This window comes from Equus przewalskii, chromosome 1 (assembly GCF_037783145.1).
Source record: "Equus przewalskii isolate Varuska chromosome 1, EquPr2, whole genome shotgun sequence".
Lineage (NCBI taxonomy): Eukaryota > Metazoa > Chordata > Mammalia > Perissodactyla > Equidae > Equus > Equus przewalskii.
This window is the reverse complement of record NC_091831.1, coordinates 131766055-131788562: the sequence shown is the minus strand read 5'-3', so window position 1 is coordinate 131788562 and position 22508 is coordinate 131766055. Positions and strand designations below refer to the sequence as shown.

Sequence of the window (22508 nt, the reverse complement as noted above, 5' to 3'; positions counted from 1 at the left end):
TACCCTTCTTCCCAGTTTGAGGCCACCACTGACGCTTGTTTTCCCCTAATTTACCTGTAGAAAGATGAACAGATGGAGGGGTCATTCTGGGATTTTTTTCCCCCACAGGTACTGTCATCTCCTGGGCACACAGAGCTGTGCAATAGAGCATTCTAGTCTAATGGACATGTTCTCTGCCTGCACTGTCTGACACACTAGCTGCTAACCATACGTGGATATGGAGCATTTGAAAAGTGGATAGTGTGACTGAGGAACTGAATTTTTCATTTTATTTCATTTAAATTAATTTAAACGTAAATAGCCACCTCTGGATAGTGACTAGCACATCAGACAGCTCAGTTCTAGAGCTTTCTTCCTCTACGGGACAGCCTTACCAACTGAACGATACAACCCTTAAGCATGTTTGATTTTTAAACATTAAATTGAAAGCGAGGTCCACAAAGTACTCGTTTCTAAAGTAAAAACTCAGTTTATTCATCTGTTTACGACACAGTACACAAGAGGCAAAGTGTTTCACATCATAGATTTCACTGCCAACTCCTTGGAATGTTCATTTCTTTGGCTAAAAGGAGAGACTAGACGGGAAAGCCGGGTAACGCGTAGGCATCTAAAATAAGGATGGGGGCACAAGGCTAACATCATCCTCACAGGGATGGGCACAAGGGGGCTGTTAGTCGCAAGCTGTTTTCTAGAACTGTTAGCAGGAAGCACAGAAGCCTGACTCCTGGATGCTCGAGCCGGACAGGCTTCAGTCATCCCCACCACACAGGTACAGCAGCGCCTTCTGGTAGTCGCCCTTGGTGTCTTGCTACAAAGGGCCAAGGAGAAAAAGGAAATTCAGTATCAGGAAAAAGACCCAAACTCCACAACAACATACAAGTAGGCCCACTACACCAGAGCCGCTCCCGCTATTAACAGGGGAAGACTCTGTGCCACCTGCCCGGACACAAAAGCAGGGAAGGCCACGCCCAAACCACCGTTATCATCATGGGAGGACCCTCAGGGAGTGTGGCCAAGGGGAGTTCCAAGTCCCATTATTACCGCAGGGTGGAGAGGACCTGAGGAACCGGGGATTAACGTGGTTGGCGCGCAGAGCGACAGCACCTGGCCTGCTACTGCAGCGAGGTCCAGCAAACACCACCACTTTTCGCCCTGGTCCTCACCCTTCCAGAGAGGATGGGGTACCTTCCTGCCTCACTCTGCTGCTTCCTGGATTCTTAAGGTCACGTGGGGATAAGCTGGTGAGGCGAGGAAACAGTTACTAAGAGTCTAAGTGGTCCCCAAACTTAAAGCATATGCCCTAACAAACCTGGCTACACCAAACCCACCTCCAATTCATCCTTGGTAGCCACGGGCATGCCTCTGGAAGTTTCAGGATCTTTTAGAATGGGGACCACTGTGAGCGCAGTCACTCCTTATACACAAACGCTCCATCTCTCCAAAATGGAGAGAGACTAAACTGATGGGAGAGATGGGAGTCCTGAGTAACTAAATGTTGTCAGACCTATCACAAAGGGTTTTTCAAGAAATGAAAATATAGTAAAATTTATTGATCTAATTCTCTTCAGGATGTCAAGTCTTGCAGAATCTGTGTCATAAACACCAATTATCATTGTAGAATAGCAGATGTGGAAAATATAAAGAATTTGCCTGATTCTATAAGATTCCAGGACAAATCGTAAATAGTGCTTTCAAAATAAATCCCTGATATTTGATGACTAGCATCTCCTCCTCAGTGAATTAGACAACAGACAATCACCACCCTGTCATCGGTCTGAGAGGCCACCTGCCTGGGGCCCCGAGGCCCCCTGGATGGCCAGGCAGGGCCGACACGGCCCAGTGGGGCTTACCTGGATGTAGTAGTACAGGGACTTGCCGTACTTTCTCTTGAATTCAGACCTAATTTTCAACATGTCCACTTCACTGCGGGAGACCATGATTCTGATCAGGACCTTATCGCGCGTGCCCTTGCCCTGAAATTCAAGTTGATGTTCCCAGTTACAATTCACTGACAGTGTTAATCATTAAAAGAGAATCTAGTAAGTTTTCTTGCATATGGAACTGATCTGGGTTCTTGATGCTGCCCTCTAAGAGACTGCAAAGGTAATAGTGAAACTACCCCCTTAAGAAAAATGAGCACCTCGGAACTTCAAACACACTAGACGAAATCATCACAAACCCAGCTGTTCACGTTCAATGCACGTATAGTGCACACCAACTACTGCGGGGCTCAGGTCAAGAAGCATGCAAGTCTACATACGTAACAAAAAGTTCCTGGCTCTCGGGGCTTACAGAGAGAGGACCTGCCACCAGATTTTCATCGTGGCTCTGTGCCATTTGAATGGTATGAGCAGAAAGGACCACTGAGTTTACTTCCAGAGCCTCAGACTAGAGGCACGAAGGAATGGGTCCTATCTGGCATGAGACCTTAGGAGAGATGCTCCGGAGAAGGCAGTGGACGAGGGGGTGATCCAGGAAAAAGTGGCAAGAGCCTGGAAGCCAGAAAGCTCCAGGCACATTTGAGGGGTGGGAACGGGATGGAATTGTGGGAAGAGACAATGCATTTAAGGGAAGTTGCAGGGCTGACTTTAGAGTCAGACCTCAGTTCAAATGTGGCTACGTAATCTCAGGCAAGCTGAAGCCTTCTGAGCTCCAGTCTCCTCATCTATAAAGAAAATACATCAGCCTCATAGGCTTTTCGGTAATGACTTCAGGTAAAGTAAGCAGCACCACGTCGACTGCATAGTGGCTGCTTAACCATCTCTCCCTCCCTTGCTTGTCTATACTCTGGTGTAACAGGAGGAAATCCCAGAGAAATCTGAGCAGGAGTCAGACACGATTACTATCTGGCATTTTCTCTTTCCCATGACACTTTATTTTCTACCTGTACACAAACATGAGTGCAAGTAGTTGAGAGAGACAGAAGATGGATTTGTGGTTTTCTCACTGTCAAATACAACCACAGCTGACCAGTGCGCTTCTGAATCTGGACAGTGGGGCTCCTTCCTCCATCCGCTAGCCAAGGACACTTAGTTTGGGGCACAAAAGAAGAAAAGCCTCCTGGAAACACGGACCATGCAGGCAGCTGCCCTTACCTTCATGGAGTCGTACAGTCGGTCAGCAAAATACAGGGGCTTGTTCTGAATACACTGGACTGTGGAGAGAAGAAAAGGGGTCAGCTGCTCCTCTCTCCTCCACCAGTAGGGCTGAGGCCCCAACCCCAGAGCACAAACCAGATGACCTGATGCAACGTGAACGGGCTGTGAAATGGGAAAGCTAAGGGAATACTGGGGCTCCTCTGACACACTCGGCTCCACTGTGGTTTTAGATCAGGGCCCTCTGAGGGCCGCAGAAACCCAAGTGGATATAGTAGCTTTCCCACCAGTGACATTTCTCTTGTTAAGCCTCCTTGGCAACTCTCCGTTATACCAATTTAAGCTGTTCCTCAGTTTCATATATTAAATTTATACAGTGAAGATTATGAAACCACCCAAATCATGGAAAGAAGCCACACCTCCTAAACACACTTGAATTAACAGGACAGCCATTCGTGACTTCTGCTTCAGCACAGTTTACTGAAAGCTGATGCCTACCAGAGATGGGGACCACACTTGCTTACCCAGGTTCAGGAAAGCATTTTCCAGGTCTCCTTTGACCTCCTTCTTGATGCTCTCCAACATGTCATAAGGGCTGTAGCTCTTGTACCTTTCAAATACTGAGGAAAAGTGACAAATAATTATTATAACAGAGCCACTACTTAAAACTGTCAATGATCACTCACACAGTTACACGCCATGATTAAAAAAAAAAAGGAAAAATGAGGACAATCATGGCATCCTAGAGGGTTAGGGGCTGCACTGGTGGACCAGAGCTGACACTGCACCAGTTGCCCTGGGACAGCCGTACGTGCGCTTGTCCTGACTGGCAGTGCCCAGGCCACGTATTTTGACCATCTTCATCTCCCGAGAGAAACCAACTGAAAGCCACGAAAAACAGTACACAGCATCCAGGAAAGTCCATTACTCCAACAAATATAGCAAGATAAAATGATCCTCAGACAAGAAGGGGCGGCAAGCTAAAGCACCAAATGTGGAATCTATTTAGGGGAAAGAAGGATCTAAAATGGGAGAGAAGAGTAAATGGACTTGTGAGGGAAAATGGGAGTGCAAAGTGGAGAGTGAACCTTGTTCTGGCAGACTTGAGCCCCAACACAGACCACCAGCTGGCCTGGGCTCTGAGACCTCCTCAGCAAAGCACCCACCTTTCTGGAGGTGACAGACACTGCGCTCGGTCATGATGCTGATCCACTTTGGAACATCAGTTCCTTTCCTCTTCACTCCAGCATCATAGAGATCCTACAAGCACAACCAACCAGGAGAGTTAACTACCCACTCCAGGATGTGGTCATAAAAAATTTCATGCAAAAAACTAAAAACCTACACATTCAAAATGCTGTATGAGAAAGGATGACTGCACTGCAGATATGGGCAAAAACGTACTATTTAGGTTAAAAGTCTTAATCAAGAGCCGTCTACCAAAGGCACAGACAGACACACTATGACACTAGATTGTTCATGAGGTTGGTGCTGTCCAAATCTCCTTCCCTGAGCACCAAAGGAAGGACCAAGGGCTTCTGTTTATATACAGAAGGACAAGCAAATGTTCATTAGCACATCCAAGCCTCCTCCCCTTGGCACTTTTAATAGCAGATAAGCTGATGGTCATCCACTGAAGACAGCTACAGGTCAGGTACCCACACCCAAGCTTCTTAGAGACTCAGGACAGGATGGAGCTGGCCCAACCTCATTTTCAGTTTCTAGAAAATTTATGGGCTGAAGGTATTGCTAAGAATGGTGGGGAGAGAGGGAGGAAGGCTTATGTAAGGGTAGGTACTCATTCAGGGACCATCCACTATCTGGGAGTTACAAAACCCAACTGCTAGGACTTTATTTAAAACCTTTCCCTACCTCCTGCTAAAAGTGCTGTGTGAAATATATTCAATTTTAAAAGTAAAATGAATTTAAATTAATTTTGTTCTGCAGCTCTTACGAAATGCTTTGCAATGGTTGTTGACCCTCTGGGAAAGGCCTATCGTTCATAGTGATCTAAATCAGCTTAACAAATAGTTCTCAGTGATTATGAGACTAGAACCAGCAAAAGTTCTATTCAGCTGGAGAAAAAGGAAGGACCCCTGGCGTCCTCCCCTTCTCCTCGACCACAAAGGGCAATGAGCCTTCCTCTCCCAGGCTGAGCCTCCGCCATCTTGTTCTGCTTTCCCATCTCGTTCACTCTACTGGTGTTCATTTGTAGCAAACGCACGCCAGTGTGCACAGCTGTATTACACCCTGCAGAAACGTATACTTCCAAACAAGCAAAGCCTAAACAAGTGTATGTGAGTCAGGTATGGATCCTGGAATTCACACCAGCATTATAAGGGAATACCTGTAATAACTATTGCTCCCAGAAAGTAAAAATGAAGCCCACAGATTCTTTGACATGCCTCCCTTCCAACAGTGGGGCCTACTTCCCCTCCCACTGACTGTGGGCCAGACATAGTGTCTCACTTCTAGTGAACAGAGTATGACAGACATGATAGTCTGTGACTCCTAACATTAGGTCATAGAAGGAACTTGGCTTCCTCCTTGCCTTCTCCCTTCTCACTCTGGGGAAACCATGAGCCATGTTGTGAGGACACTCAAGCAACCCCTGAGAGATGGCCATGTGGAAAGATACTAAGGCCTCCTGCCGACCGTCATGTGGGTGGCCATTTTGGATGTAGATCCTCCGATGCTGTCAGGCCCTCAGACGCTGCAGCCCTAGTCAACATTTTGTCTACAACCTCACAAGAGTCCCCAAGCCAGAACCACCCAGCTAAGCCACTCCCCAATTTCCTGACCCACAGAAACTGAGATAATAAATGTTAGTTGTTTTAAGCCCCTAGGTTTGGAGGTAATTTGTTACACAGGATAGAAAATTACTACACAGACTATCCAGAGATTTACTAGAAAACAGAAACAAACCAAGAAGCTTGGCACTTACCCGGGCATCTTGGTCAATCAGTTCATAATCAATGACAGAGCCATCCTCTGCTCTTCTACCCTACGGAAGAAAAAAAAATTAAGAACATCAAATATGTTTCTTCGTATATTTTAAAACAAAAAATGTTATTTTTCTCCCCAACTCATGTAAGCCATTATTTAATTTACTGAATTATCACTCACTTAAAATTTTTCTTCACTTTGAAGTATAGATAAGACCAAAGATTGGTACAATAATGGAAGGCAGAGAAATGGGGGTTGTGCCTCATCATCGTCAATCTTCTCCTTGGTACCCAGTCCTGGGCTAAGCATCTTTCAGGATCCATCCCCCGCCCCCCGCAAAAAACCTAATGATATTCAGTTCCTTCCCTCAGAGAGCTTTCAATCCAGATAGAGAAATAAGCGTGGAACAAATGGTCAAACAACACAGTAATCTACAGCTCTAAGAAGATGTGAAATGCAAAAGAGGGAGAAATCTGTCGGACACTATAGTCACAAAATCTGTGGAGAATGGGGTAAGCTGAGGTGGACCCTGAGGATGAGTCAGCCAGTAAAGGGGAGGGGAGGAAGCCAGTCCACACAGGAGGAAGAGCTCAGGGACAGGCTGCGCACACTCAGGTGAGTGAGGTCCTGCCGGGCTGGCGGAGAAGGGGAACAGGAGGGACCCCTAGGGAGGAAGATTAAGTGAGGGAAGGCCAGGTACAGAGGACTTTTACAGGCAGTTGAGCGTTCGGATTTGATGGAGCAGAAACGGGTTTCGATCAGGGGAATGAAATGGGGAAAGGGGACTTCAAAAAGATGGGTGGATGGCGGTGCACAGGGCAGGTGGAAGAGAGGAGAGCCAGGGAGGGTGGCATGGAGTTGCTACAGTAACGGAGATGTGAGTCAATCACTTGTCATCAGGGTTCCTGGAGATGATCATTTCTCCTCCCTCCTCTGGCACATAGGTATTAAACTGCACACTGGTCAGAGCTCAGACTCAAAAGGGAAATGCCTTTCATCCACTTTAATATGTTAACATCAGCAGACAAACAAAGACCCCCCTCTCCAGGTAAAGGACCACCTGGATAAATCCTCTCATATGACGTGAGAGCAGGTGAAAGAAACAAAAGGGTTACTCCCCACTGGGTCCTGAGTATGTGGCCATACTTAGAGGCAAAGTGACCTTCCCAGAGTCACGTGGTGAGGGCTGGCACATAAATCCAGGCCAGAACTTGAGGGCTGCCTATTCCTCCTCTAGCTCCAAAGTCCACTTGACCATGAGGTTTTGCAGGATAAGAAATCCCGTTATACAAAAATGACAGCTCTGCAGAGACAGTGCAAACCCACCATCGGAAATGCAGCTGGAATCTCTGAAGCAGGCACAGAGGATTGAGTTAATTCCCTCCCAAGTATAAAATAAGGCATGCGACTTGCCTCCGGAGGCAGCAAGCACAAAGAAAGAAACCGGAAACCAACCTTTGCGAGGGCAACCATCAGCTTGCGGAAGTCACCAGATGTGTCAGAAACGATGTCCTTCTCCAGATCAGTCTTGTACACTTGGAAAACAACACATGTGGATTTATGCTTCCTGCCTGTGCAGCCAGTCAGCCACCCACCCCGACTGCCCCCTGCCCCACTAAGCCTGTGAAAAGCAGAACTGTCTGTGACAGCATGGATGTATCCACCCAAATGAGGGCAGATTCTCTCAAATGATTTTGACCTTCATAAAATCAGAGCCAGTGTTATTATCAGTGACAAGGGACAGACGAGACTGGATCAAATCAGGGATCCTTAAGCTCACCTTTGATCAGTGACCTCTATCATAGCTAAAATACTGTTTCCCAACCTTCTTGAGTATGAATATTCATTTTGAACATCAAAAAATATAGAGGGCTACACACACACACACACACACACACATAACTATGCCTTATTATCTACTGATTGAGAAAATGCACAATGGCAAAAAGTAGTAAGAATTAAATAGTTTGAATGAATTCGTATTTTATTATTCAAAACAGCATCTATATTGAAATGCACTAACACATACACACGTAAGCTGCATCATTTATCCTACCCACAGCCTCCTATACTGCTTGGTGCACGTAGGTCCTTATGTCTCTTGCAACAATATCCACAGTCCAGAGTTGAGAACCTCTTGAGCAGAGACTGGACAGCACTCAATAAATGAAATCTATGTATGATCCTTTCTACTTCACCCCATCAGATCTATTTTTAAAAACTTTGTTTTCTCTCCTTTCCCTCCCATCTATCTTTCTGTAGAAGTTCTAGTGGAATGTAATAATCAAAACACAGGCCATGAGGAGGTGGAGGAGAGGGACCTGGACCAGTCCAGATGGAGGCATTTCTGCATATGTAATCTGGGCATCCCGTCCTGAACACTAACCCAGATGACCACGGGGTCACAGAAGTTGGGCTGAGAGGATGCACCACCGAACTAGGGCTACTCACTTTCCTTGTAGACTCTGTTAATTTCCTGCAGCTCCTGGTTGGTCCTTGAGCAGATGATCTCAATGAGGGAGTCCTCATCGGTCCCCAGCCCCTGTGAACCAGGCAGCACCGACATCAGCAGGCAAAGTCCTCCTGGCCGTTAGCCTACTTCTCTGATCTCAACCAGGTAAACTATAAACATGGATGGGTCTGTGCTCCTTTCTACATTCCTACTGGGGGATCTGGACTCTGTTCCTCAGCACAAGGTAATGTTATTTTCTATTCATTTAAAAAATGCTTCACCAGAATACGAGATGGTATGAGTGACATGTTTGAGCTCAACTATATTAAAATATATATACATATAGTAAACAGAAAGAGACAGCAATGGAATGTATCAAAATGTTAAAAGTAGTTGCCTTTTGGTAATGAGTTTATAAAATGAATAACTTTTTCTCTTTGTTATTTTTATTTTTCAATTTCCATAATAATCGCCCATTATTTTAATAGATGGGAAATAATTTTCTTTATTAAACACGTTTGCTCAGTAATTTAAAATAAAGGAATATACAGATTTTGTGTTGTCACTTGCAGCCAGCATCGTTAGACTGGAAAAAGTCTTTTTACCAGGGAAAGGTATAGATAAGATAAAATTTTTAGCTTCAACTCTTTGAAATGTAAAATTGGGTTAATGTTAAAAATTTCATTCTTGTACTTCCATTCTTGCTTGATTACTATGCACTCTTCGGGCATTTTAGAGAAGCAGAAGGAAATAATGAAGTGCCAAATAAACCTAGACACCAACACTTTATTAAAGAATAAGAATTTGATAGGTGATGTATTCAAATTTAATATATACACTTTTGAGCATGCCAGATAGCCTGAAAGGACTCAATGAAACATATATTTCAAAGCTGGCTTCATGATCAAAGTCAAGATTTAATAATCAGGATCCTCTAATACTTGTCTTTCCGAAGATGGAAATACCACTTTGAACTAAGTAGAATTACAACTGTTTAAAATGTAAATCAATTATAAGGTGTTAATACAATAAGAAACTTACTTATCCACGTGAAAAGTATGTCAGCTATTTATTAAACTTATTAGAGTTTAGATGCCCCTGAAAAAGTGGTCTGTGTCATATAAGCTAAGCCTCAGGTTAATGGTTAATTTTGAATTTTATTCTTAATCTAATCTATGAGCCAGCACCTCTTCTTCCAGAGCTTTTCATCATGATTTGTGGAGGTTCTGGCAAAGCCAAAATTTCTTCCCTTCTTAGCAAAAGGTCTACAATAATATGCCATCCAAATGCTACAGGATGACTACCGAGCATCTTTGAATATTTTAGGGGGCAGTTTTTCAATCCCAAGGAATGACAGAAATATACTAAAAATAACTCATGCATTGGAAGAAATGCTGTATTCTGACACTGGGGGAATGTACAATAGATAGCACAATGTAAGATTTTTCTTTCACCACTGATATACCAGTGTTAATCTCTGAGAATCCTACCAGTGTTTTTATCTCTATATTCCAAGGTGACCTTGGCAATTTCCAAAACTTAGCCAAGCTTTCCACAGACTGTCCACAATTCCTATCACAAGGGCAGCTTCCACTGCAACATATGGCAGATATTGCCACTGGTATTGCCAGAAGTCAAAACAGAAATTTTTTTTAAAGCATAGTTCAGTTAATGTCACTTCGAGCTTTATGGATTTCAGAAGGGTACTCAACCGTGATAGCTAATGGAAGAGCTGGCACAAGGTCAAAGATGTAGCAGTCAAAGCACCTTTCATTGGGCCCAGCTACACAGATTACAATGGTGACTGACAGCTCAAACAGGTCCATCTCAAGTCACAAATACCTAGTAACAGATACTAGTAAAATTGCACAAGTCGCAACTAAATGGATTCTTGATGAAAAGAAGATAAACTGATCTGATGTGATGACGGTCAGAAGACACCTAGGACCTAGGCTGGCTCATCTGTGGCTCAAAAGGTCCCAAGACTCAGTTTTCAAGATCAAGCAGGATCCTTCAGTGTTGTTGCCATTTTATCATTCTTAATTACACCCTCCCTGCAATGGAGCCTACTTGGGAAACTCAGAGTTAGTCTGCTCAAACAAACAGCTTGGGCTACGTTGGAGAACTGAAGGGAGAAAGAGATTTCGCAACGAATCTTTCAGCGGCCCTGAGCTATCAGGTTCTGAGCCCTGGAAATGCCTGGTGTGTGAAGCTGCCTGACTCTCAAGGTGCTCTGTAGGGAAAGGGATGACAACCGAACTGTGACATTAGCTCTGGTGACAGGCTTACAGCTCGGTCTCTTAATGCAGGAACAGCAGCATCACAGAAAATGTACTCGGACTTCGAATAAAAAATCAGAACTATAGCTTCCCGCCTATTCTGGAGGCTTTACCCAGTCTTATCGGCAGAGGGCAGTATCAGATTATTCAAAGTGTCGCAGGCACACACCAGGAAAAGGGCTATGCTTTGCTGTAACACGCATTTATGTTTATGCATCTATTACATTTATATAAAACTTGATGTTTTGGGAATGCATAGTACTCAGGGAGTTCCCAACCTGTAATTTTTACTATCTAATTTAAACCTAAAATTCCATGTTCAAAATAACTTTCCAAAAGAAAAACCGCAAGATAACACGTGCTACGATACTTTGAACAAAACACAGGTACCATTCACAATCAGAAATCATCCTTTATATGCACTGTGATGTTCTGATTTTTCCCGATTTGAATCAAACAATGGGATTGACAAGAAGGTCAGCCAGGAGAGGAAACACCCGAGAGAGCGCGGGCAGAATTTGCAAGCTTCACTTAAACAAAAGCTATGAGTTTTACTTCTGCCTTAATATCATAACAAATCTTTTCTGAGAAGGAAGTGTAATCAAGGAAGTAGTTTTTCCAAATGGTATTCCAATTGCCCAGGTGCCAAGCAGTAGCAGCTGGTAACTGACTTCTCAGCATCATGAAATTTCTTTACAGTCTTAAAAAAAAGTAATTGAAATATTTTTGGTACGAATCCTGAGACTTACAGCTTCAGTTCATTCAAAAAAAAAATTGCTCCAAATGAGAATTCAACAAAACTGAAAATCACCTAATTACACTCGGAAAGCTGTAATTCACCAATATTAGTGGCAGATTCGACAGAGCGTGCACCTCCCACGTGCTCACCTTCATGGAAGCCTTCAGCTCAGAAGCATCATACTGAGCAGGTGTTTTCAACAGGCCCAGAATCACCGTCTCCAGGTGGCCAGACAAGGCTGACTTCAGCGCTGCTGCAAGCTCCTTCAGACAAACGGGCAGGGACATGGAAAACTGGGTTGGTAACCAACATTCCCTTTAAAACGAATGAGTAAAATACCTGTGAAAACCATCCCTCACCTGCATGCCCTTCCACAGACTCAGGTGTCAGAAAATGAAAGATCAGACTTTGCTCTAGTCAAATCCCTTAAAATCCAAAGGAAACCGGAACAGTATGCAATTCCTCAGAATGCTGTGGGTGTCAGGACACTTTACCATACACCTGCATGCAATGACAGCCCGTGGAAGACAGGGTACTTTCCGGGGCCAGGGCCCCTGCTGAGAATGAGGTGGTTTGAGTGGGGAGCCCGCGGGGAAGCAGAGCCCTCATAGCCTGCTGACACCCTCCTGTAAAAGATGCTTGCGGCTGTGCCTGGAGTGGCTCCTCAAAGTCTCCAGAAGGAACTGGAGGGCCCAAAAAGGCCGGAAGTGGCCTCATGAAGCTGTCCTATGCAAACACTTCATCTACGGCTGAGAGAACATCTGTTTGTCCATACCAAATTGGGACATGTTGACAGAGATGATGGGGACTAAAGCTCCCCATTCAGCCCTTTGACTTTCCCATGGCATATTATTTCTTAAGGGTTCCACTGTCACCATTAAGAAAGATTTTAAGTCAGAGGTCTGAGTCAGCACCCATGTATGCAGACAGATACCCCAATTCAATGTGGCTTTCACAGATGCTTCCTCCAGATTAAGCTTCCTACAAATCATGGGCCTTGAGTGATAACTGAACTCTCCCACTGTAATTATTTTCTTCTTCCTTTTCACTTTCTCCTCTTCTCTTCCTTCTTTCTTTCTCTCCTGCTTTCCAGCAGAACCCCACGGCATCTACAAAGTTTGGCCCCTAGAAGAATTTACAGGCACTAGGAGGTGACATGCAGCCTGCTTCGGTGCGAATCTTCTCAAATCAGTCACAGATGTCGAGAATTGAGACGGATCTTAGAAAGCAACTGGCCCAGCCCCTTCACCATCTACTTTCTCCTGCTTTCTGATGTCCTAGTAACACACAGCCCTTAGGAGGGGACTTTAAAAGTAACACCTTCCAAGGCACATATGTATGGTGACAGATAAAAACTAGACTATTGGTGGTGAGCATGATGCAGCCTATACAGAAACTGATATATAATAATGTACACCTGAAATTACACAATGTTATAAACTATTATGACCTCAATAAAATAATTTTAAAAAACGAGTTAATTTTTCTCTAGACAAGTTACCTTCCAGAGGGTATTTTCCTGCTACCAACAAAACTAACTTCAAGGACTGCCGAAGCACTTAAGTGACAAAAGGTGGCCGTGATTACCTTCACAGAAAATGAGCCACTGACATAAAAAAAAAAAAGGCAACACCTTCCAATTATAGCACCGATTTTCCGGTTTGGAACTTTGAGGTTAGGTAATTCCAAACTCAGCCTATTCCTGACACTTCCCTCAACCCATTCTCTGCTCAAACCTCAAATAGCATCTATCTGGGCACCTACTGACTTCTTCCACTTCTATTATAAACTCCTTATGGGCGTTCAACTTCCTGCTGCTCATACTGCCTAGCACAGGGCTTTGCACTCAGCAGAAACTCCAGAAATGTTCGACAAATAAAACACAATCATTCCTTATATGGAGAAACCTGGCATCTGCTTGAACACGAAAGAAACATGAAATCAAGAGAGTCTCAGCTCCTCTCCACTTCTACTAGCTGTGCCCTTGCTGTTCAAGCTCATCACCTAGGCAGCCTCGGTCTGTACTCCTGAGAATGCTGCAGTACAGGGCTTTCTGCTTTATTCATAAACAACTCATTCAACACAATAAGGTTCTGCCTCCACGATTTCCTTCAGAAATTATCTCAAGAAGTTTATGCATCTTTCTATAAAAGATGACAATTCTTCTTAGTCCAAGGCTGAGAGGTATCAAGAATCAGTAGGGGGGGCCGGCCAGGTGGCGCAGCAGTTAAGTGCACACGTTCCGATTCAGCAGCCTGGGGTTCGCTGGTTCGGATCCCAGGTGCGGGCATGGCATCGCTTGGCAAGCCATGCTGTGGCAGGCATCCCCCATATAAAGTAGAGGAAGATGGGCATGGATGTTAGCTCAGGGCCAGTCTTCCTCAGCAAAAAAAAGAGGAGGATTGGCAGCAGATGTTAGCTCAGGGCTAATCTTCCTCAAAAAAAAAAAGAATCAGTAGGACAGTGAGCTGTCCCCAGGACACAGCAAAGCCTTTGAGGTCACTGAACTCATCATGATTCTGGTAATATCTTCCATCCAACAGGGTATGCGAGAGCTTTGTTCTCCATCTATCTAATTTGAAATCAAGATCCAGGCTTCTCTGTTTCTGTGTACATTTATGTGTGCACACCCACGTGTGTTCCAAGACCCCACTCTGTAAGTCACAGCTGAAGGAGCAATTACAGGCATACCGTCCAAAGAGGTGGGCCTTCTGCTCCAACTAGAACTCTGTTCTACCAGCTCACAGATCCTTTTGGGGAAGCAGAGAAATAAAACACTCCCCTCTATGCCTCACTCCAGAAGATTAATATAAGTCTAGTTGAAAGAAGAATTTTAATGCACATGAGATGAAAGAAGCCAGATGCTTTCCTATTTATGTCTGTCCAACTGTTTCGGGAGGTGGAGGAGGGAGCTACAGCAGAACTTGACCTGCAACTCCCAGAACCTTGGGGGTCACGTCAACCCCAAGAGCAGAAACATCTTTTCCAGAATCCTTCCAGCTCACCTCTACCGTGGCTACGAGTGGAGGTTCTAAGTCACACAGGAGCTGCAGGAAGCCACGCTGACTACACCGTCCAAGAATAAATCAAAAGCTTTTAATAGCAAGAAGTTAAAAATAAAGCAGCCTGTCCTTAAAATAAAATTTCCTAACACTGTGACAAAATAAAGGATGAATAAGCACCGGGTTGTTCCTTCACCACTAGTGGACAAGCAAGGAGAAAAGCACAAAGACCCTTTAAATAGTCGGGGCATGGCATGCCAAAGATAGTCTGCTGGACCAAATGAACTACTAACTAATTAAGCCCCTTTGTTGTCAAGCTCTTAAGAATTCAACTGTATTTTTTTTAAGAATGAGGGGAGCGTGTCAGGATCAGTACTCCTAAGATTAGTGTCCTAAGATTAAATTAGTGTCCTAAGATTAAATTAGAAACATCTTATCAAGAGCTAACAGAAGCCATAAAGATGAAATGAGTTGCTACATGTAGAGAACTACATGCCGGGCACAAAGTAAGCATTCAGTAAATGGTGCCTGTTGTTGCTGTTTCTCCCTATTCCGTTCAACCTTTCTAGTCCCAGAACTGCTCCCTCCACACACTCTGAGTTGAAGGAGGGTGTGGTCTTTATGGATGCGCTCCAAGCACTCCAGGGGCCACCCATGGGTGAGTGGTGACTCTTACAAGGATGTAAGAGGAACACCTTGGATACCTAAGAGTTCCAGGAGGCGCTTGCTGGAATGAGCCAGAATTCAAGAAAAGAAAAAGCAATGGCTGAGGAAATGAAATTCAACAAGGAATGGCCTCCATCCCTGAAACCGCCTGTACCTTTTTGGTCCTTCTCTGGTAGGCGAAGGCAATATCTTGTCTCTGTTCATTGCTGCGGTTGGTCAGAATGTTGACGATGGTGACCTCGTCCACACCTATGGAAATACAAGTTGTGAATGGTTACTCAACCACGTGCTCTAGTCCTTTGCACTTGCACAGAAGGTTTTAAGCAGAGTTTATTCAAACTGAAACTTATACACCATTCTCCAAACAACACATACCAAAACATCAAGATTTGTGCTCTTTTTATCAGCTTCCTCTGCTTAACGTGTGTACCTTCTTTTCTTTTTTTCCTGATAACCTCAAACCTCAAGCCTAAATGGGCCTTCTAAATATGTGTATTTTAAAAAACTATTTTATTCATAAATTGCTTTCTGGAACCAACAGTAGGAGGTGCGTCCGTGGGGCTGTGGCAGTCAGATGGAACAACAAAGATTTAGGAGGATTTTAAATGAAGGTCCTCAAATTGCCATTTAACTGAAGATTTAATAGACAGTAACTGTGAACTGAATTAATAGAGACAATTATTTATATTTATTGCAGGATTATGGCTATATAAGCAGCTAGGTATAATTTCTATAATTATAAAAACTGTCATGACAAATGAGTCAGATTTAATATGGCAGTTGTATTTTAATAGCATAATTGATTAAAATAATCATACTTATTGAAGACTAAATTATTTTGTAAGGAAAATAAATGTTCCACTGCTTTTAATCTTCAATAGGCAAATTTAATAATCAATTTTATAACTTTATTAAAAAGAGTAAGTGTTTTAATCTAAATTAAATCTAAATTGGGAGTTTTAAAGTGCCACCAAAATATTTTAGTACCTATTTTAATTGGAACATGTGTATTTACAAAGATAAGCAATGCTTTCTGGTATCTGAAAGTTTCCACTTTTATATCAGAAATACTCCTAACATGCCATTTAACTTAAGAAAGCATAATTTTAAGAATTCAGCAAGTGAAACGTCTCTGTCCTGACTGATTATGAGCTTTGTTTAATAAAAGGAAGAGTCTTTGCCATAACTAGATAGGTAATTCTTGGGTGAGAGCGAGAACGGCTAAACCACATGGTCAATATGAACTGCAAACAGCCTGACCTAAAGGAAATCAGGAGTCCCAAAGCCACAGAAAGGTCGGAACTGCAATGCTTTGAGGCAGAGGCAACGAGCAGACTGACAGAGAAGGTGTCTTCTGCTTTCAGTGTGTTAGAAAGATCAAAAAGCATAAAGTTAGATTTTCTGGGTATAAAAATAAATAACATTTATTTTGTATTTATATACTTATTTCAGAGTGAGTTCACACCAATGTCAGTCAGTTATCTTAACTGCAGCATCTATAACTTTCTCTCCAATTCTTAGAGTGGCCAACGTCAACACAGAAACCCAGTTGCTGTAAATAAGATTCAGTTTTTAAGAGGTTTATTTCAGCATTGGACATAATATCAAAAAAAAAAAGGGAAAGAAAACCTATGTCCAATAAGAGAATGATTAAATTAATGTTCTTTTGTCCATATAATGGAATATTATATAGTCATTTAAAATGATGGTATAAAGTATTAATTGACCTGGAAAACTACTGACAAGATACTGTGAAGTAAAAAAACAGGTTGGAAAACAATATCCCCAGTATAACTCGATTTTTATAAAATACATATGGATGGTATAAGAATATATCTAGAAGCCTTTATAGCAAACTTTTAAAAGTGATCCTCTGAGTGGTAGGATTATGGATAAAGTCTCCTTTCTTTTGCTTATCTATACTTTAAAAGTTCACCATAATGACCATAAAAAGGGTTTTTAAAATACACTGTGGGGGCTGGCCCCGTGGCCGAGCGGTTAAGTTCGCGCGCTCCGCTGCAGGCGGCCCAGTGTTTCGTTGGTTCGAATCCTGGGCGCGGACATGACACTGCTCATCAAACCACGCTGAGGCAGCATCCCACATGCCACAACTAGAAGGACCCACATCGAAGAATATACAACTATGTACCGGGGGGCTTTGGGGAGAAAAAGGAAAAAATAAAATCTTTAAAAAAAAAAAATAAAATAAAATAAAATACACTGTGAATGACACAGAATCATTGATCTAGAATCAACTAGTGACTTCGCCTCAAGAGAGTCCTCGCCTGGTTCCAAATACTTTCGTTAGAACAAAACACAACATGCTTACTAATTAGGAGCTGTGTCTACACAAAACATCCTGACACAAACTATGTTACTCAGTCCTCACAACAACCAAACGGGGACAGCTATTCCTCTTCCTAGTTTAGAGATGGGGCAGCTGAAGTTCAGAGGGACCGCAAGCGTCACCTCTGTAAACATCTGCCCTCCTCGGGCCTCAGTTTCTACATCTCGAACAACGACCTCCAGTGCTGCTTCCACGAAACACCAACAGGCAAATGGAGCTTTAACACAGGGAGTCTCATCGAGGTATGCGCAGGACAGCTTTACTCAAAGGCTCTTTATGGTTATGACGCTACTCTGGTGGATGTGTGACTGGGATGCGTGCACACCTACCCACACCCAAGCGTGCATCCTCGCACTATCTCTATCTCTAAAGATTGGATGGCTCTAACTTTACATTAGGAAAACCACCTGTTTATAAATGTGTCTTAGCTTTATACTTAACTTTCTTACCCAAATCTGAAAATGCTGGCCAACAACAACAACATACAATTCTATCCTCTGACTTCAATTCTGACATTTCCTGAAATCAATTTTGGGGCTGCTGACCTGAACACATACCAAGGACACAGACTCATAAAAAAATTATTCTCCCTTGGAAACAAATGCAAAGTTTATGTTTGTGTCAGAATGTGGCCCACCTGAATTAGAATCACACGAAGCACTTATTAAAAGACACAGTCCGCTGGACCCCACCTGACATCTACTGATTAAAGACTCTAGGACTTTGGACCCAGGAAGCGGCATTTCCACCAGCTCCGTGGTGATTCTTTATTTGAGAACCACCAACAGAGATGGAGAAGCATGGATCTTTAGAAATCTGCCTGTGTATGAGACCATTAAGTCACTTCAACAACTGCTTCTCCGAGGGGAAGGGCCAACCACAATTTCTGGGGAAGAAATGCTTACCTTTGTCCAAACAACCCAGATAAGAAATAACACCTGAATAGAGTTCACGCCACAAACTTCAGTGCAATCCCATGCTCCTAGTCAATGAAACAGCTTTTTGCCTTTCTGTCCATAGCAGCTAAGTGTCTAGTCAACAGAGTCAGAATTCAATCCTATTACTGGAAAGCCCCATAAAAAGCCTAGGTAGTTAACCTGAATCTCACCTAGGAGGCAGCAACAACGATAGCCTGAAGGAATCTGAGTGTATTGTACCTAAATTATTCACCAAGCAACAGCCTGCTGAGCTGCAGCATCCAGCATGCTGGGACCCCTTCCAAGGGAACAATCAAACGCATTACACAAATGCTAATGCCAGCAACTACAAGAAATTAAATGGAGGCTATTTCTGCAAGTTGGAAGCCCCCTCCCCTTTCCAAGAACCTCTCCTACATCAGCTATTTCTCCCATCCATTGTCTGCAAGTTTCAAATTGAACTGGAAAGAGGAAAAAATCCCAGAGCCCAGGATCAATTGCCTAGTCAAAGCCACTTAAGGCATGTGCTACGTCGCAACCCCAGAATACACATATCTGCCAGGGAATTTAACCATCTTATCTTCAGAACACTGCTGCTTCCTCTCGACCTGCTATCATAATTGGTGAGGCAGTTTATTCCTGTGGACAGGAGTTCGGCACAGGTTGCAGCTGGAAGGGTCATCCGGTTGCGCACCATTTCTGCCCAGGATGCAGCTGAAGGATGAGGACTAACACTCAGCTACCTATGTCAGCACAATCGCCGTCAACAACGCACAGCGAGTGCCAGGACACTAGGAAAGCTTCAAATTTAACAACTTTAACATAGCCGCCGACGCCCGGGAGATGAGGCTGTGCCCTCTCTGGATCTGCACTTTCCGATCGCTCCTGTTCCAGTGCATACGTAGGGAAGTGTTCGGCGGGCGGAAGGGCCCAGGGTCTAAAAGAAACTGTGTCAGTGGGGCATAAGCATCCAGAAAAAACAGAAAACCTGAATAATGCTTCTTTTCCCACCCCATTCCTCTTGTATTGGATATGGAAGGCCACAAAGCAATCTGAGCAAAGGCTCACGGTGGGGAACAGTGATGTGGGTGGGGGATCCCACAGAATGTGGGTGAGAACATAATAAATTCTGTGAACAAGGTAAATTCTGTGATTGAGTAGTTTGATTTTTCTTTTTTGTCTTTTCGAAACTAATAAAAGTTAAGATTTTCCAGATTGGTAAGGAACTAAGACCCAAATTTCTTTGGCTCCTGACAAGAAACAGCAAAATATAGTTTTTAAGCACTTATTCCTTGAATGAAAATAGTTGGCTAATCTCATCAGCTAGCTACAAAAATGCTTCCAACAGTCCGAGCTGGGGCATCTGAAAGGTTGGTCACTTCTAAATGCCAGTCAACCCGAAGCAGCAGCTTTGCCAATTAATGCTGCAGGGAGTTGCCATAGACAACAGGGCTCAAGCAGAAAACTCTGGGGTCGTGGGTCCCTTAAACCATCTGCCGTATTTTTAAAGCATAAAGAACACTTGCAGTCTAAAATGATGGTGGAATCCAAAACCACAGAATCTGCCTCCTGGAGTTTCCTCCTCTTCTCTGCGGGTGGAAATCCCTAGTCAGCTCTGCATCTGGCATTCCATGGAAAATGTGTGTCTTTATTGTCCATGGCAAGGAACCGAGAGGTCATTCTGAACAGGATGCTGACTCACAGTTGCCAAGACACACTGACTGCACAAAGAAAATGGATCTCATTTTGTTTGATGAAGGATTCAGGAGGCCCTCAGGGCGGGGCTGACTGGTTGGAAAATAAAGGAAAACTGCCCAGATCCTCCTTATCTAGATGAGAAAAACCATGACACGGCTTAGATTACTGGGCATCTCGGGATCAAACCTCAGAAGAAATCATCAACGACAGGAAGGTCAGAGGCAGGCCACAAAGAGAGGAGACGGCCGCAGATCCAGGGGTGTGGACATGTGGACAGAGAACAGCATCCAGTTCCTGAGTACCTACTATGTGACAGGCATCTCACTAGGTGCTTTACCTAGTTCTATCATGTAATTTTCACCACACCCGTGTGAGGTGGGTATCATCATCATCCCCATTTTACCGATGAAGAAATCAATGCTCACAGAAGGCAGGGGCTCACCCAATGTCACACAAGCAAGTCACCTGAAGAGCTGGGCTGGAAACCAAGATTAAAGACACAAGTCATTACACTGGTCTGCCCTGCCTCCTGTTATAGAAAATGATCCCAAATTTGAAAATAAGGCAAGAGGACGACAGCATGTCCTCCCAGCGTGGTGAACAGGCCCAGCCAAGGCTGTTTCTCCAGGGGCGTGCTCCCACCCGACCTGCTACTCACTACGGATTAGGGCGCAGCCTCTGTAGGTTACATGTTAACTTACACATTGTGGTCCAGTAGAAAAGATCACTCCAAGGGTTATGGCTTCAGTGCCCTGTAGGACATTAATGGTCCTGTATCCGACCCAGCAATCTTATTTCAACATGCTTTTCTCAATCTCTCAAACTTCCCTTTGAACCAGCATTATCTCAATGAGTTAAATAAATGTTTAGCAAGTGTTCATCCTATATTAACATGAGCCTACCTTTTTGAAATTATTCTTTATCCCACACTGCTCCAACTAGTTCCTAATAAAAAGGATTTGGGACAGTAGTGTGTCTATGGACTGGACTTCCTATTTAATACATACAAACGTGCACACATTTAATAAACTGTAGGTAATGATTTGCCACCCAGTAACAATGCAAGGCCACTAAAGAGACAACCCAAGTAGGGTTTTTTCAAAAGAAAGAGCTAGAAGCCTCTCTTTTGGAGATAGCCATTAATACCTCGGCGGGAGGGGGCAATCCCTCCTAACAAGCCCAATATGCCAACAAGTCATCTGTCTAGAGGAGGGATTTCAGAGACAGAGAAGTAGGTGTGCGTGTGCACATGACTATCCTTCCCACACCCAGCCACGGGGCTGCCAGGCCCAGACTTCCTGCTGTCAGAGTCTCTCCTCTGGATCGCTCAGCGGAAGTGAGCACTCTGTCTCCAAAGGGTCTCACCAGGAGCCAGACATCCAGGTGGGTGACAGAGATGCAAAAAGAGGCATCAGGGTAAGTGCCAGTGACAGATGTATTGCTCTGGAAACTATATGGGACTCAGAACTGTAAGATGTGGAGTATATTAGTTACTTCCCTCTGCCTCCATGTCTGGTCCTATAAAATAGAGATCATGAGAATACTTAATTTACGGAGATGCAGAAAGGACTGGCAGCTAATGACTCGGAAGGTGTCTTCTGTCTTCTCCACTCAGCTTTTCTGTCACAGGCCTGGCTCCTGCCTGCGTTCAGTTTTTGCTCCATGAAAATATAGGGCATCAAGAAGACGGGGAACATTTTTGTCATTAGCACACATTAGACTCCTAGTCCAGTTTCATGATGAACTCTGGCAGCTGCCTGAGAGCTGGGACAGAAAACAAGCCTGTGCAGGGGAAGAGGTGGGGGTTGAGGAGGGGGGAGGGGGGAGAAGGCGGAAGCTCTGCACCTCTCCTGTGTCTGGCACAGCAGGTGGCTTGGTCCCAGCTCAGGGAAAGCACAGTTTAGCTAAATGCATAAGGAAAAGGTTTGGCCCAGAAATCAAATGTCCTCTATTTCCATCTTGCTCTGATCTCACCTCAGCTTGAGTCCCTTAGAAAGGATTTCAGGTAACATCTATTTGGTTATCCCATTGGATCCTTTAATAATCTAGAACGCAGGCTGCTTCCACGCCTAATTGTATTTCTGAAATACTGTACAGAACCAGCAGGAAAACACAAAGCAGGCCACCACTCAAGATCCAAATTAAATAAAACTGTAAATGAAGGAGTACGCAAAAAATGCAAGCACCATTTCGTGCCCTGCTACTCCATCAGCCTACGAGACAGCAAGCGAGAAATCTGAACAGATGCAAGAGGCATCAACACACCCACCCCAGGGTATTTATTGTCTTAGCACTGCTGACACCAGACAGGAATCTGGTTACCCCATTGTCCCTGTGGCACTGGTATGTGGATTTCCTCATGGAAAA

The 22508-nt window shown here is 43.9% G+C and overlaps 1 protein-coding gene across 3 annotated transcripts in view; it reads right to left on the bottom strand.

Annotated features, from left to right (window-relative positions):
* Positions 1-446: 446 nt before the first annotated feature.
* The window catches only part of ANXA2 (annexin A2), a 42240-nt gene continuing 20178 nt past the window's right edge, over positions 447-22508 (bottom strand). For all 3 annotated transcript variants that reach the window (XM_070578693.1, XM_070578683.1, XM_070578672.1), the window contains exons 4-13: positions 15334-15428; positions 11661-11774; positions 8493-8583; positions 7497-7576; positions 6040-6099; positions 4262-4355; positions 3620-3715; positions 3096-3154; positions 1851-1973; positions 447-808 (exon numbers count right to left, since the gene is read on the bottom strand). In XM_070578693.1, coding sequence (XP_070434794.1) covers positions 749-808; positions 1851-1973; positions 3096-3154; positions 3620-3715; positions 4262-4355; positions 6040-6099; positions 7497-7576; positions 8493-8583; positions 11661-11774; positions 15334-15428 — 872 coding nt within the window. In that variant the 3' untranslated portion in view covers positions 447-748. The remainder of the gene's footprint in view (positions 809-1850; positions 1974-3095; positions 3155-3619; positions 3716-4261; positions 4356-6039; positions 6100-7496; positions 7577-8492; positions 8584-11660; positions 11775-15333; positions 15429-22508) is intronic.